This window comes from Hyperoodon ampullatus (genome assembly GCF_949752795.1).
Source record: "Hyperoodon ampullatus genome assembly, chromosome: 8".
Taxonomy (NCBI): Eukaryota; Metazoa; Chordata; class Mammalia; order Artiodactyla; family Ziphiidae; genus Hyperoodon; species Hyperoodon ampullatus.
In genome coordinates, this window is record NC_136921.1 from 31,881,947 (window position 1) to 31,894,273 (window position 12,327).

The following is a 12,327-nucleotide window of genomic DNA, read 5'->3' on the forward strand; positions in this document are numbered from 1 at the left end:
AAGCCCCAGACACATTCTTAAACATAGCACTTGTTTAGATGGCTTGGCTCAGGATGATAAGCATGATATAAGACAACTCCAGGGCAACAGCCCCTGATCTCTGGAAATATGAATAGATGAGATGACAGAGCTTTGTCACAGGACAGCATAGCACAGGCTCCAAAGTCAGACTGCCCGGGTTCAAATCTTAGTTTAAGCAATTCCTGGCTTTGTGACCATAGGAGAGGCACTAATCATTGAAATCTGCAATTTCCCCCGATGAGATGGCATGATTATTATGCAGTGTGAATGTGAAGAATAGAATTAGAGAATCCACCTAAAATGCTTATTATACAGTCCAGCACATATTAAGCACAAAACAGAATGAACGTTAACTGATGTTTTTGTTGCTATTATTATTATCATTTCCCATCTGCTCCTGGTTCTGCATTTCTGAGCCTGATTGGAGAGTTTGATACATTGGATGATTGGCCCCAATTCTTCACCCTTCTCTGTACCCAAACCTTTGTCATAGACTCATCATGGGTGGACTGTTTCCCTATTCCTTACATTGACCTTGGACTCAGTCATATGACTTGCTTTGGCCACTGGTATGTGTCAGGAGCGACAGCATGCCAGTTTGGAACTCAGAACTAAAGAGGCTTCATGACCCTCTGACATCAGCTAGCCTGGTAGTCCAAGGTGTAGTTAAAATATGTGGAGTACGCTCAGACCTGTAGATCTACGGTGCGATAGAGACATACCAGCCTGAATCAAAGCCCTTCTAGTTGCCCTGCAGGGCCATGAGGGAAGTAAAGGCTTACAGATGTATGTTACTGAAATGTTGTCATTACTTATTACGCAACAGAAGCTAACTGATCCAAGGAGTGCATTAAAGAGTTATCTATCCCCAACGCATTTCTTCTTTCCCAAAGAAAAAGACATTAGCTCCGTGTCTAGGTCTGAAGCAAAAGTGGAATGATTAAGTGTGAGGAAACAAATGCTTCCATAAAGCCAGGATCCTAGGACCAGGGGTGCCTCCTGTAAACTCTAACTATGCCTTCGTGGCTTTTGAGTGGGAGAAGGCACACATTATTAATATCAAAATGATTTTTAAATGGCTAACATTTATTCAATGTTTATCATAGGTGCGGTGCTAGGCATTTTATATCTATTGCCTTTTATCGTCCTCACAAGAGCATCAGGAAGCAGGCACTACTAATTTTACTAATTTTACACATGAGGAAACTCAAGCACACTGAGGACAAGTAAGTTTCCTACATTCAGCCACGGTGAGAGTAGTGAAGGCAGGATTCGAGCTCAGGAAGCCTCACTGCATGGCATGAGATGATGATGGTGAGGACAGCTGACGATAAGCACAAACGTGTTTTTCCCCCTCTCTGTAATCACTTCACTGCTTTAACCACATTGTGTACATTACTTTATTCAATCCTTAGAACTCTATACATTAGGTATTATTATTAATGGTGTGCTACTTGAAGCCCATGGTGGTAGAGTTGCATGTGAACTCAGGCAAATCTAGTTAACCATTATATTATGGCAACAGCTATGATCATGTTGCCTGCCCCTGTATGAAAGAGTAGAATCACGTTCTTCTCTTTTTATCTGGAAATTTATAAGCTTCTCTAAGTTCAAAGGCAAATATGCATTCCCAGCATCATGGATTTTCCAGTGCATAAAATGTGATAAATGACTTTTAATTTGTACTACGGTCTCTCCGACTCCACTGAACTTTCATTCTTGCAAGCACAAGAAGGATAGTTTCCTATTTGTTGCTTGGATGTTGACTTGTTTTTAGTTTTGCTTTTCTGATTTCATATTTTTAGGTTCAACTTTATTAGGTTACAAACTCAGAAGAATCCTAACAGTAATAAAAAATAATGTCAAAGAGAATATTAATCATGGTGAGTTTTAAGAACTATCAATAGGACATGACCACTTAAAGTATGAAAACAAACTGTCACCCAGATCTGTTCACACACACATTTCCTGCATCTGGCAGGAAAGCCTCAGTGGTCTCAAGCCTTTAGACACTTTCTCCATCCAGTCCCCAAGCACAGCGATGACATCTCTAAATATCTTCTCATTGATGTGCAAACATCACCCCTACCTACCTTAAAAGCAGCACCTCCGTGGATGATGGATTTGATAAAAATCCCCAAGTCTGTTCCAGTTTCTCGAGATTTATTCCCCTTCAAGCTCACTCCAAGACCAGCAGAACCAGAATCATTCAGGGGGATCTCGAAGGTGAGTTGCTCAGTTGTTTCCAGGGAGAGTGCATAGCAGTCAGGTTCTCCTTTCTGTTGGAAATACACATGAAAGGAGTAAAGGAGGAGAAAGCAGATTAATATTTATACACTCAGATGGCGAAACACAGATGCAACCGGCAAGATGGGATGACTGGACCTCTAATAGCTGTAATTCTGCTCCAGGTGGGCAAAGGCTGGTCTCTCTCTGAAGGGGCCACCATCACATTGACGGGGTGGAAGGGAGAGGTTCCTGGGAACAATATTTGGTGATGGTCAACAGAGAGGATTCTTTGGCAAGGCTCTCCTACCACTTGAAACATTCGAAAAGTATTTGAAAATTCAGAAGGATATTCTCAATAATTAAAGAGACTGGACATTACTTAGGGAATCTTAGGTACCAGAAAAGACCTTAGAGATAATGTGATCTCAACACCTTCATTTTACAAATGAAGAAACAAGGGCTCAGTGTAGAAATGTTCTAAAATTTGGGGGAATATTTGGCTTCTATAATTTAAAACATATCATTTACCGTGAAAGTAAGATTACTGATAAAGACTGTCAATAGGATACCGAACACTGAAAAAATAAACTGTTAATTTTAAAGTTAGAGATGTGATTTTTAACAGATATCACTGAATTAAATTTCACTTTGTCAAAACTCATGCCTTAAGCTTGCCCCTTTGGATAGTATAACTCACTGGCAATTGGTTTTTGAACCTAAACAAAAATGATAATGCACAACAAATATTCATGTCATTGTTGACAAATGACACTTAGCCATAAGCCTAGCTGTTCTAAAAAAATTACAGAGTATGGTAGCAAAAGGCATAATTAGGGTTCAGGTCTCCAGGGAGAAGCATGCGGTTAATCATATCTGGTCTCTAGTGTTTTCAAATATACAGAAGTGGGGATAGAAAAGTGCTGTCCACATGATAAAGTGTAAAGATGCCCCTCCTGCATCTCTCCCGAGCTTGCAGAAATGTGAAACTCTGCCCCAGTGTTTAACTGAAAAATTTGAAAATGAGATAGCCCTGGAAACCACCAACTCATTTCAGGTCGGTAGTTCCTTCTGCTCTATAATTATGTCTAGAGACTCTCATCTTAAGGTCACTTTGAGGGGCACTTATATAAAATTATGTATTTTAAAAATTATCGTGAATGTCTGAATGTCAGTCACAAAATAACAACTATAAAATCAGAAGTAGCAAAGAACCCACAATTAAAACAGGATTAAGAGGTCTGATCATAGCCAGATCCACTGACATGGCATCTTCGACTCCTCCCAAAGTAGAGAAAGCCCATGTCTAGCCTTAGAGTCATTAATTAGCCTTAGCCTTAGAGTCATTTAATTTCACTGTAAATGAAGTTAGCTGTAAAGATTTTGACAAGGGGTAGTTTCAAAGAAATTAAACTTTACTGCTTAATTTAATAAATCTATTACAGGTTAGCTCTTTTAACTAACTCATTATATTACTACCTAAGAAACATATCCCATTATTTGATACAAAGCAGCTCAGGCTTTCTTTAACCTAAGCACAGGTGACATTTGGGGCCTCATATTTCCTTATGGGGGCTGTCCTATGCATTGAAAGATATTTAGCAGAATCCCTGGCTACTACCCACTAGATGCCAGTAGTATCTCCTTTCCCAGTTGTGACAACCAAAACTGCTTTTAGACATTGCCAAATGTCCTAAGGGGTCAAAATCACCTTTAGGTGAACACCACTGCCCTGAACCAACAATTGTCAAATGCAGTCAAGTTCAAGGCAACCAGGGTCTAGAGAGGCAATGGGGACTACAGTGAGGGCTGCCTGATGATATGTTCCTAAGTACCAGGAAAGGGTGGCAGTAAAAGTCCCTGCAATCAACTGGGTCTCATGCTCAAAGGCTCATGACAGAGCACTGAGATGGTCAGAATGAACTCCTAAGGAAGTCTGCTACGTATTGTATTAGCTATGTCTCTGGTTATATGGCAGCTAATTTTTCAGAGGCAGAAATGCAAACTTTGTGGGACGAACAGAGTATGAAAAGTGAAAAATACTGAATTATTGGTGTGTGTGTATATGTAAATATATATATATACATATATACATAAAATACTGCTTTTTACTTATATTAGAACACAGAAGAAAGACGCAGTCTACCAAGTGGTGTTTGCTAAGTTAGTTATGCTTATATATATATATTATATATATGCTGTTTTTGTACATTTTTATTAAGAATCACAGAATTATATAAAACAGTGGTGAAACAGACTTTTAATCATGTGAGAATATGACAGTATTAGGCATAAAAGCTTATGTATACAGTACATTTCAATACATAACATACACTCTATACTCATATTCAGACACCTACTCATCTACCTATTACCTGCCTGCCTTCCACCCCCGTCCCATCTATCTGCATAGGAAAAAACTTGGTTATCTACTGCCACTGCAATATGGACTGTTATTTTCTTCTTTATAATTTGTTTTCCAACACTTCTCAATTATAAAACAATAAATGTTTTTAAAGGGAATTTATGAAGATATAAGAACCATTTGCTATATTATTGCACTGCCAAGTAGAGAGATGGTAAACACATCTCTATGATGACACGCATGTAAGCATTTACACACACATGCACATAGATATACAGATATGTCTAATATAATCAATACTAGATATAATATTTACACACCCTACAGTAGTATTTATACTATACATTTTTTTTTTTTTTTTTTTTTTTTTTTTGCGGTATGCGGGCCTGTCACTGTTGTGGCCTCTCCCGTTGCGGAGCACAGGCTCCGGACGCGCAGGCTCAGTGGCCATGGCTCACAGGCCTAGCCACTCCATGGCACGTGGGATCTTGCCGGACCGGGGCACAAACCCGAGTCCCCTGCATTGGCAGGCGGACTCTCAACCACTGCACCACCAAGGAAGCCCCTATACATATTTTTTAACACTACACACAATACATAATATGTATATATGTTTTATAAATATAGGTGTAGGTGTGTGTATACTAACTCCTCTTAGAGTCACCAATGACCTTCATGTTGGTAAATTCGATGGTCAATCCTCGGCTTTCATCTTACTAGGTCTACAGTAGCATGAGACCCAAATTATCAAGCCCTACTTCCTGAAACACTTTCTTTTCTTGGTTCCAGGACACCACTTTTCAGCGTTCATCTCCTACTTCACTGTCTACTCCTTTTCCGATACCTTTTGCAGACTCTTCCTAATCTCACCAATCCCTAAATACTAGTGTCCTAAGAATCAATCATCTGACCTTTTCTCCTCCCCCAACCTCACTTTCAAAGTTACCTCATCTAACTTCTGCCCCCAATCCTTTGCGTCACCTCCTCCCTCTGCTTTGAATATTCCTCCCTTACATTCCTGCAGAACTTCTTCCCTTATTGCCTTCAATTCTGTGTTCAAATGCCAATTTATCAGTGAGGTCTTCCCTGATCATTCAGTTTAAAAATGTTTTAAGGTTCTCCCAATACTACCCTACCCATGTCCATTATCCTGATTTGCTTTTTCTCCATAGCATTTATCACGTACTATGTACTTGCTTGCTTACTTTTTTTTAATAGTGTCTTTTGAATGCAGGAACTTTTATATTGCTCTGGTTTTTCTCCATCAATGTATCACTGATGCTTAAAACAGTGCGAGACTCAAAAATAGGCCCTAGGTTCCTGCTATTCTGGATTTCATTACTTTAAATGTTTATACAAATTAGTTTTTACATTAAAAATAATTATAAAGAGCATACAGTATCACAGTTATAAGAAACCTTAAAAGTAACCTTGTCTAATTTCCATTTTCATACCACACTTCCTACTCCTAGGAGAGATGATAAGCCAGTTCAGCTTCAGCATCATATTCTCAATGAAAGCACCAAGATGTGTCATAGCTACCAATCTGTGACACACGTTGGACTGTTCATGATTTAAAATTGCATCATGTACCTCAAATCATAAATGAACACTGCAAACAACAATATTCATGGTACATTTCATCAAGTTTGGGAAGTCCTGTGATCAAGTACCCAAAGCCACATTATTTATCTACCTGTCTTCCTGTCAATGCATCCATGCATACACATATGTGTGCACATACACAGATATAAATAAAAGTTTTATGAGACAATACTTACCGAGAGGGCAATACATTCTAATGTTTTCTATTTTATTTCATTATTTTTTTAAAATTTGTCATGACCTACTACATTAATTTCATAATCCAATAATTAATCACAGTTTTCAATCTGGAAAACACTGCAATGATATATAAAGGCATTGTTTTTATTAAATAAAAAAAAAGAAATGGAATGCAAAACCAAATGGTGAGTAAAATGTTAACTGCCTTTTCTTTCCTAATTTTCATAAGCCATTTTAATGCTTTATCCTACCTATCCCCTAGCCCTTAACTAACCCTTTATTCTCATTTACACAAACTTCCTTCAAGTTCCTACAGATGTTGTTCTGTTATCATCCTAATTATTTATCTCTCCGCTTCTCCTTCCCATTCAGCTATTTCTTTTTCTATTTCTCTATTCTCTCATTTTGTTCCCTAAAATACTATTTCACTTTCTAAGCATAATGAATAATCTCTCACAGTTGGAATTCGGATATGAGACTGGCCCATTCTGGCCTGAGTGAAAAGAGTCAATCAACAAATTTTTGCAAACAAACCAGTCATTCAACAAATTTTTATCAGGCATCTACTATGTATCAACACTGAAATGTGAAATGGCCAGTCTACACAGAACATGATTGGTAAAAAGGTTGTTGAACAACATGGCAGGGCCTTTCTGTTTCACTCACAGTATTATCTGACAGGAAGGAATAGAGTTTAACAATAGGAAAAGGAAACAGAGGAATCTGCATAGTAGGAGATTGACAGATATACAACCATTTTTTATCAAACAAATATCAAAAGTAATTATTTGGTGTGAGAGGAGGAAAGAGAGGCAGGAAGACGGATGACTAAGGAGGCATCCGTATTATTAGCTTAAGAGTGCTCCAAATGAGGCTATCTCTGGAATCACAAATGTTCCTGTATTGCAAAAGCAGTCTCGTTTCACACACGCAAGTGGTAATAACCCAGTCTTTCAAAGCCTGGGGGAATCCCCAGTCCATAGGGCCAATGTTCAATTTCCAAGAAGCCCAGGTCAGACCTGAAAGCATCCATGCTGAACCTTTTATGGCCCTCATTTCATTAAATGCTGTGCTCTTGGCTCAGCACAAGTAAGTTCTGGATGTCTTTGCCCTGCCTCCCAAATGTGTAATTAGTTTGTGTTGCGAGCAGCTTACTTTATGCAAGAGTTATGTTTTACATGCAATCATTTTGTCAGTTACAAAACTCAAACAAAGGGGCTTTAAGGCAAAAAAAAAAAAAAAAAAAAAAGCTTTTTTTTTCCTTTTTTTTTTTTTTAATATAAAGCAAAAGCCAGACCTGGCAATTCTGCCAGGATAGATATTTTATAATTAGCACTGCTGTATTTGCCTAAATAAATTCTCAAGAATTTAAGGTGATGAAACTTTTGTTACATCTAAATAAATTTTCACAACAATGAAAGGATAAGACACCTTCAAGACACTTAATTTTCTGAAAAGTTTTAATCTTCCGTAAAAGCATGGGTAGTTATTATTAGCATGAAAGGTTTTTGGCCAATTGGATTACATAGAATTTAAAATGTGAATATTGCCCTAGAGTGGAGATCAGAGACTCATTCCAACAGCTGGGAAGCATTTTATTTTAGATTGTACTTTTAAGAGAGTCAAGAAAAGAAGACGACGAGAGATGAGCTAGCGCATGCAAAGCTATGTGTGATCTAAAGACAACCATTGTAATAAATAGCAAAGGATTTTCCCACCACTGCTGCTAAACCAGAAGAATTACTGGTGATTTGCAAGTAGGCAGATTATCTTTTAAAGTCTTTTGCCCTCTGAACAATATAGACAAATCACCGAAAAGAATCAGAAATCATAGTACAGATAATTTTTAAAATTCTGAATTATACTATAGGTGGCTGCAAATTAACCCCAAACTCAATATTATATACCTATCACACAGAAAAGGAAAATGTAAGTTAATGTTTCAGTAAGTAGGGCAAAAGCTTCATAGAGCTATGTGTAAACAACACTGCTATTTACTTTTAATGAACGAATGATTTTTAAATGATATTGTTATAGTTAGCTCAGTAATCAATATTTTAAATATATGTCGTTATATGATGTTTTAAAGTATACATTCATTCATTTTAAAGTAATTTTAAATCAAATATCGGAAAGACGAAAATACTATAAAATATTTGTAACTGAGACACTTTTTCATGTGTTTTGAAATCCATTCCCCAGAAAGGGGGCAGAAAGGGGAACTACTGAAAGCAAGAGCTGGTCTCTGACTTAACTTATCAAAAACCAATTTCCTTTATGTAAAGGATTAATCTAATACCAGAAAACAAATGTCAAAAAATGGCCATTCTTTACTGCCTGTTCAAGATAAAAGTACCTTAATATAATACTAAGTCAGAGATTAAAACTAACAAAAGTAAAGTCAGTCAGAGTTAAGATTCCTATAGCAACCTTTTTTCCCTCCTACTTACAGTATATATACTTGAAAAATCAGCAAATTCAACAGTTTAAGGACACTGGAAATTTTTTTTTCCTTTTCAGATATAGATTAAAGAAGTGAAAATAATATTTTGTCATGAAATGTAATATAAATTAATATTTTATAATCAGACAGCAAGTGTTTTTATAAAACTAGAACCTGCTTTGTTAATATCAAGAAACAGTAGATCTTTTTGTTTTGTGTTTAGTCTTTCCTATTAGAAGTCAAAAGACTTTAAAGTATTTTACAGGCAATAATTCAGTAGTTAAAGTACAAAAATACATGCTTTTATATGAATATAAGATTCAAGAGCAAACAAAATGATTGTAATAATCCGGTGATCTAAAAAGGAAGCAGGGTGGGCCTGATTCTAAGAGGAGCAGACCCATTTGAGAAACTGGGTTCCTAGGTGAAATACTTCTAATATTTTGTCATCGCAAAGACACTGCACACCAGGCTACCTGCACTTAATGCCTTTAAAAGACAACAGAACTATCACGGACAAAAGCTAAACATAAATAAGAATACACGGCACTGCAGGAAGTGGGCTCCCGGTAAGGGTGCTTGCTCTGACCACAGCTCAGCCCGGCCCACTTCTCAGGAAGTGGGTGTCCCCTGACCCCATGACACAGTCAGTCCACAGGCTGCTAGAGATCCCTGAGGACGTCTGGCCTGAGGCCATGTCCAATTAGGGCTGGCTTCAGTAACCAACAAACTGATTCCTTCTCAGACTTGGATCATTCTAAGGTCTAACACACAGGGGCATTGCATATGAGGAAAAAAAGGAGGGTTTCCATGATGATGAATTCTAGGGAAATGGTTTATGTTAGGACTTTTCAGTGCTTTTCAAAGTTAATACAGGGCCTTCCTGGTGGCGCAGTGGTTGAGAGTACGCCTGCCGATGCAGGGGACACGGGTTCGTGCCCCAGTCCGGGAAGATCCCACATGCTGCGGAGCGGCTGAGCCCGTGAGCCATGGCCGCTGAGCCTGCGCGTCCGGAGTCTGTGCTCCACAATGGGAGAGGCCACAACAGTGAGAGGCCCGCGTACCGCAAAAAAAAAAAAAAGTTAATACACATTCCCTAATTTACTTGACCATGGAACGCATCTTTGCATGAAGTGTATTACAGGAAAGAGTTCCCTAGCGTACACTTAAAGAAATGGTGCATTAGAGAACACAGGGAAGGTCAGGCTAGAAAGGAATGGAGCAGAGAACAGAGAAGACTCCAGAAAGAAATCTTGTAGGTCAGGAACAAGGTCCCAGAGATGCCACATAACCTCACGGTTCAACCTTCCAGTTCCATTATTTCTGCATCACACTCTGGGTACATGTCATATGTCACAATTACCATCAACAACAAAAAGAATCATGTAAGGAAAGTACAGTCTCATGCCAGGCTTCAAAAGATGCAGAATAGCAAGTACATTCTGAAGCTTTTAGAATAAGGGAGTCCTTATTCCATAAAGGGGAATAAATGACATTTAGTTTCCTGATGTGAAATTTAAAAAAAAAAAAATTTGTCTGGGACTGGGAGATTTCTGAAGATAGTTTAAAGACAATGAATTACAGGTTGTTTTCACTAGGCTCTTAGGAAGTGTGAAGTCACAGAATAAAATCTTAAATCATCAGAGTGAATATATAAGAATGTTCTACGTAACACCCTCTCTTCTTAGTCTATGTGTCATTGTTTAGGGTACAAGCTCTTTTAGTAAAGATGATATACCTTTTGTCCCAACTCAAGAATTCTAAAGGCAGTGATTACAACTCAGGTACCTACATTCTCCCTAGAGGACCCAGTAAATGTTCTTTTACTTTAAGGCACAGAGAGTCATGTTTATTAAACTATGCTATAATGAAGTAACAGTACTACCACAGCCTCAAGAAAGTAATATTTTCATGAGGGCTGGGGGAGGCGGAGTTTGCTTGTTGGTTAAGCCTTAGAAGAAAATAACATAATTAGGAATATAACCACTTTAACCCTACCCTTTTCTCTGATGTCTGAATTGCATCTAATGAGACTCCAGCTGGAAACTAATCCCCTTTAGTATAGTATTAATGATAAATAATCTTAAATTCCAAATAGAGATTGAGAAATCTCAGTGGGAAACAACTGTTTTAAATTCACAGTAAATGCTTACTGTTGTAATGAGAATATTCTTACCATACATATATGCCATTTGTAGATAAAGACATATAATTTGCCTTTTATCTTAATAATTAAATCAATTACCCTGTTAAAATTAATTTTCAGATAAAAATAACTATAAAATAAGTCATTTAGGTTCTAGAGTATAAAACCCATTAGATTTAAAATGTGGATATGTCTTCCTATCCTCACTACTAACAAACTGATGGGAGAAGGGAGGGAAATCTACCCAGAGTTAATTAATGGGGAAAAGTGAACGGATGTGTCAGTCAGCTGTTGCCTCTCAAATACTGCATAACAAATCAATCCCAAAATTGTGATATGAACAATAAGGCATTTATTTCCAGCTCACATTTCTCAGGTTGACTGCTGTCTGGCTGATCTCTTAACTTCCTTAGACCACTGGGTATCTGAAACATGTTTCTCACATGATGAAAGGAAGGAATACAAAAATCAAAGTACATTTAAAGCCTTTGCCCACAAAACATCTACTAACATCTCAATGGCCAAATAAATTCATATAGCCAAGCCTACAGGCTAAGTTTGGAAATACTCTCCACACATCATGAGACCATAACCAAAATATAGGTATTAAATGCTACTATTTGGAAGTGAAGAAGTGAGACAAATAATCCCATCCAACAACTGGGTGATACACACACACGCACACACGCACAAGGGAGATATCCAGGGCTAATGATATATCATAGGGTTTGTATTTCTCTTAATCATGTCTTTTCTTTTGGTAACACATTTTCTATTTGACACACATATGCATCTGTTATAGTCTGCATGTTTTTGTCCCCCCAAAATTCATATGTTGAAATCCTAATGTCCAAGGAGATAGTTTTAAGAGGTGGGGGTCTTTGGGAGGTGATTAGGTCATGAAGGCAACACCCTCATAAGTGGGATTGGTGCCTTTATAAAAGAGACCCCACAGAGATTCCTAGGCCTTCCACCATACAGAGATACAATAAGAAGTCTGCAACCCAAAAGAGGGCCCTCACCTAACCATGCAGGCACCCTGACCTTGGACTTCCAGCCTCCAGAACTGTGAGAAATAAGTTTTTACTGTTCATAAGCTATCCAGTGTGTGGTACTGTTATAGCATCCCTACTAGAATGAGACATCAGGCTATAGTCATCCTATAGTCTGGCCTTCAGAGTGGCTTCTGGGTCTGTGAGATCTCACCAAGAGAGAGGAAGTAGGTAGCCTAGATCTGAGAAGACTCCCTCTCTGACATTCCTGCACTGTTTCTGCCAGGTTCTTTTTTTTTTTTAATTTTATTTTTTTTTATACAGCAGGTTCTTATTAGTTATCTATTTT

The 12,327-nt window shown here is 37.9% G+C and overlaps 1 protein-coding gene across 4 annotated transcripts in view; it reads right to left on the bottom strand.

Annotated features, from left to right (window-relative positions):
• Positions 1-12,327, bottom strand: part of PARD3B (par-3 family cell polarity regulator beta) — a gene marked incomplete at its 3' end in the record, with an annotated part of 1,052,967 nt that overhangs the window by 461,751 nt on the left and 578,889 nt on the right. For 3 of the 4 annotated variants that reach the window (XM_079710159.1, XM_079710156.1, XM_079710157.1), the window contains exon 11: positions 2,115-2,300. The exons of the other annotated variant lie outside the window; for it this stretch is intronic. In XM_079710159.1, coding sequence (XP_079566285.1) covers positions 2,115-2,300 — 186 coding nt within the window. The remainder of the gene's footprint in view (positions 1-2,114; positions 2,301-12,327) is intronic. 4 annotated transcript variants of the gene reach the window in all.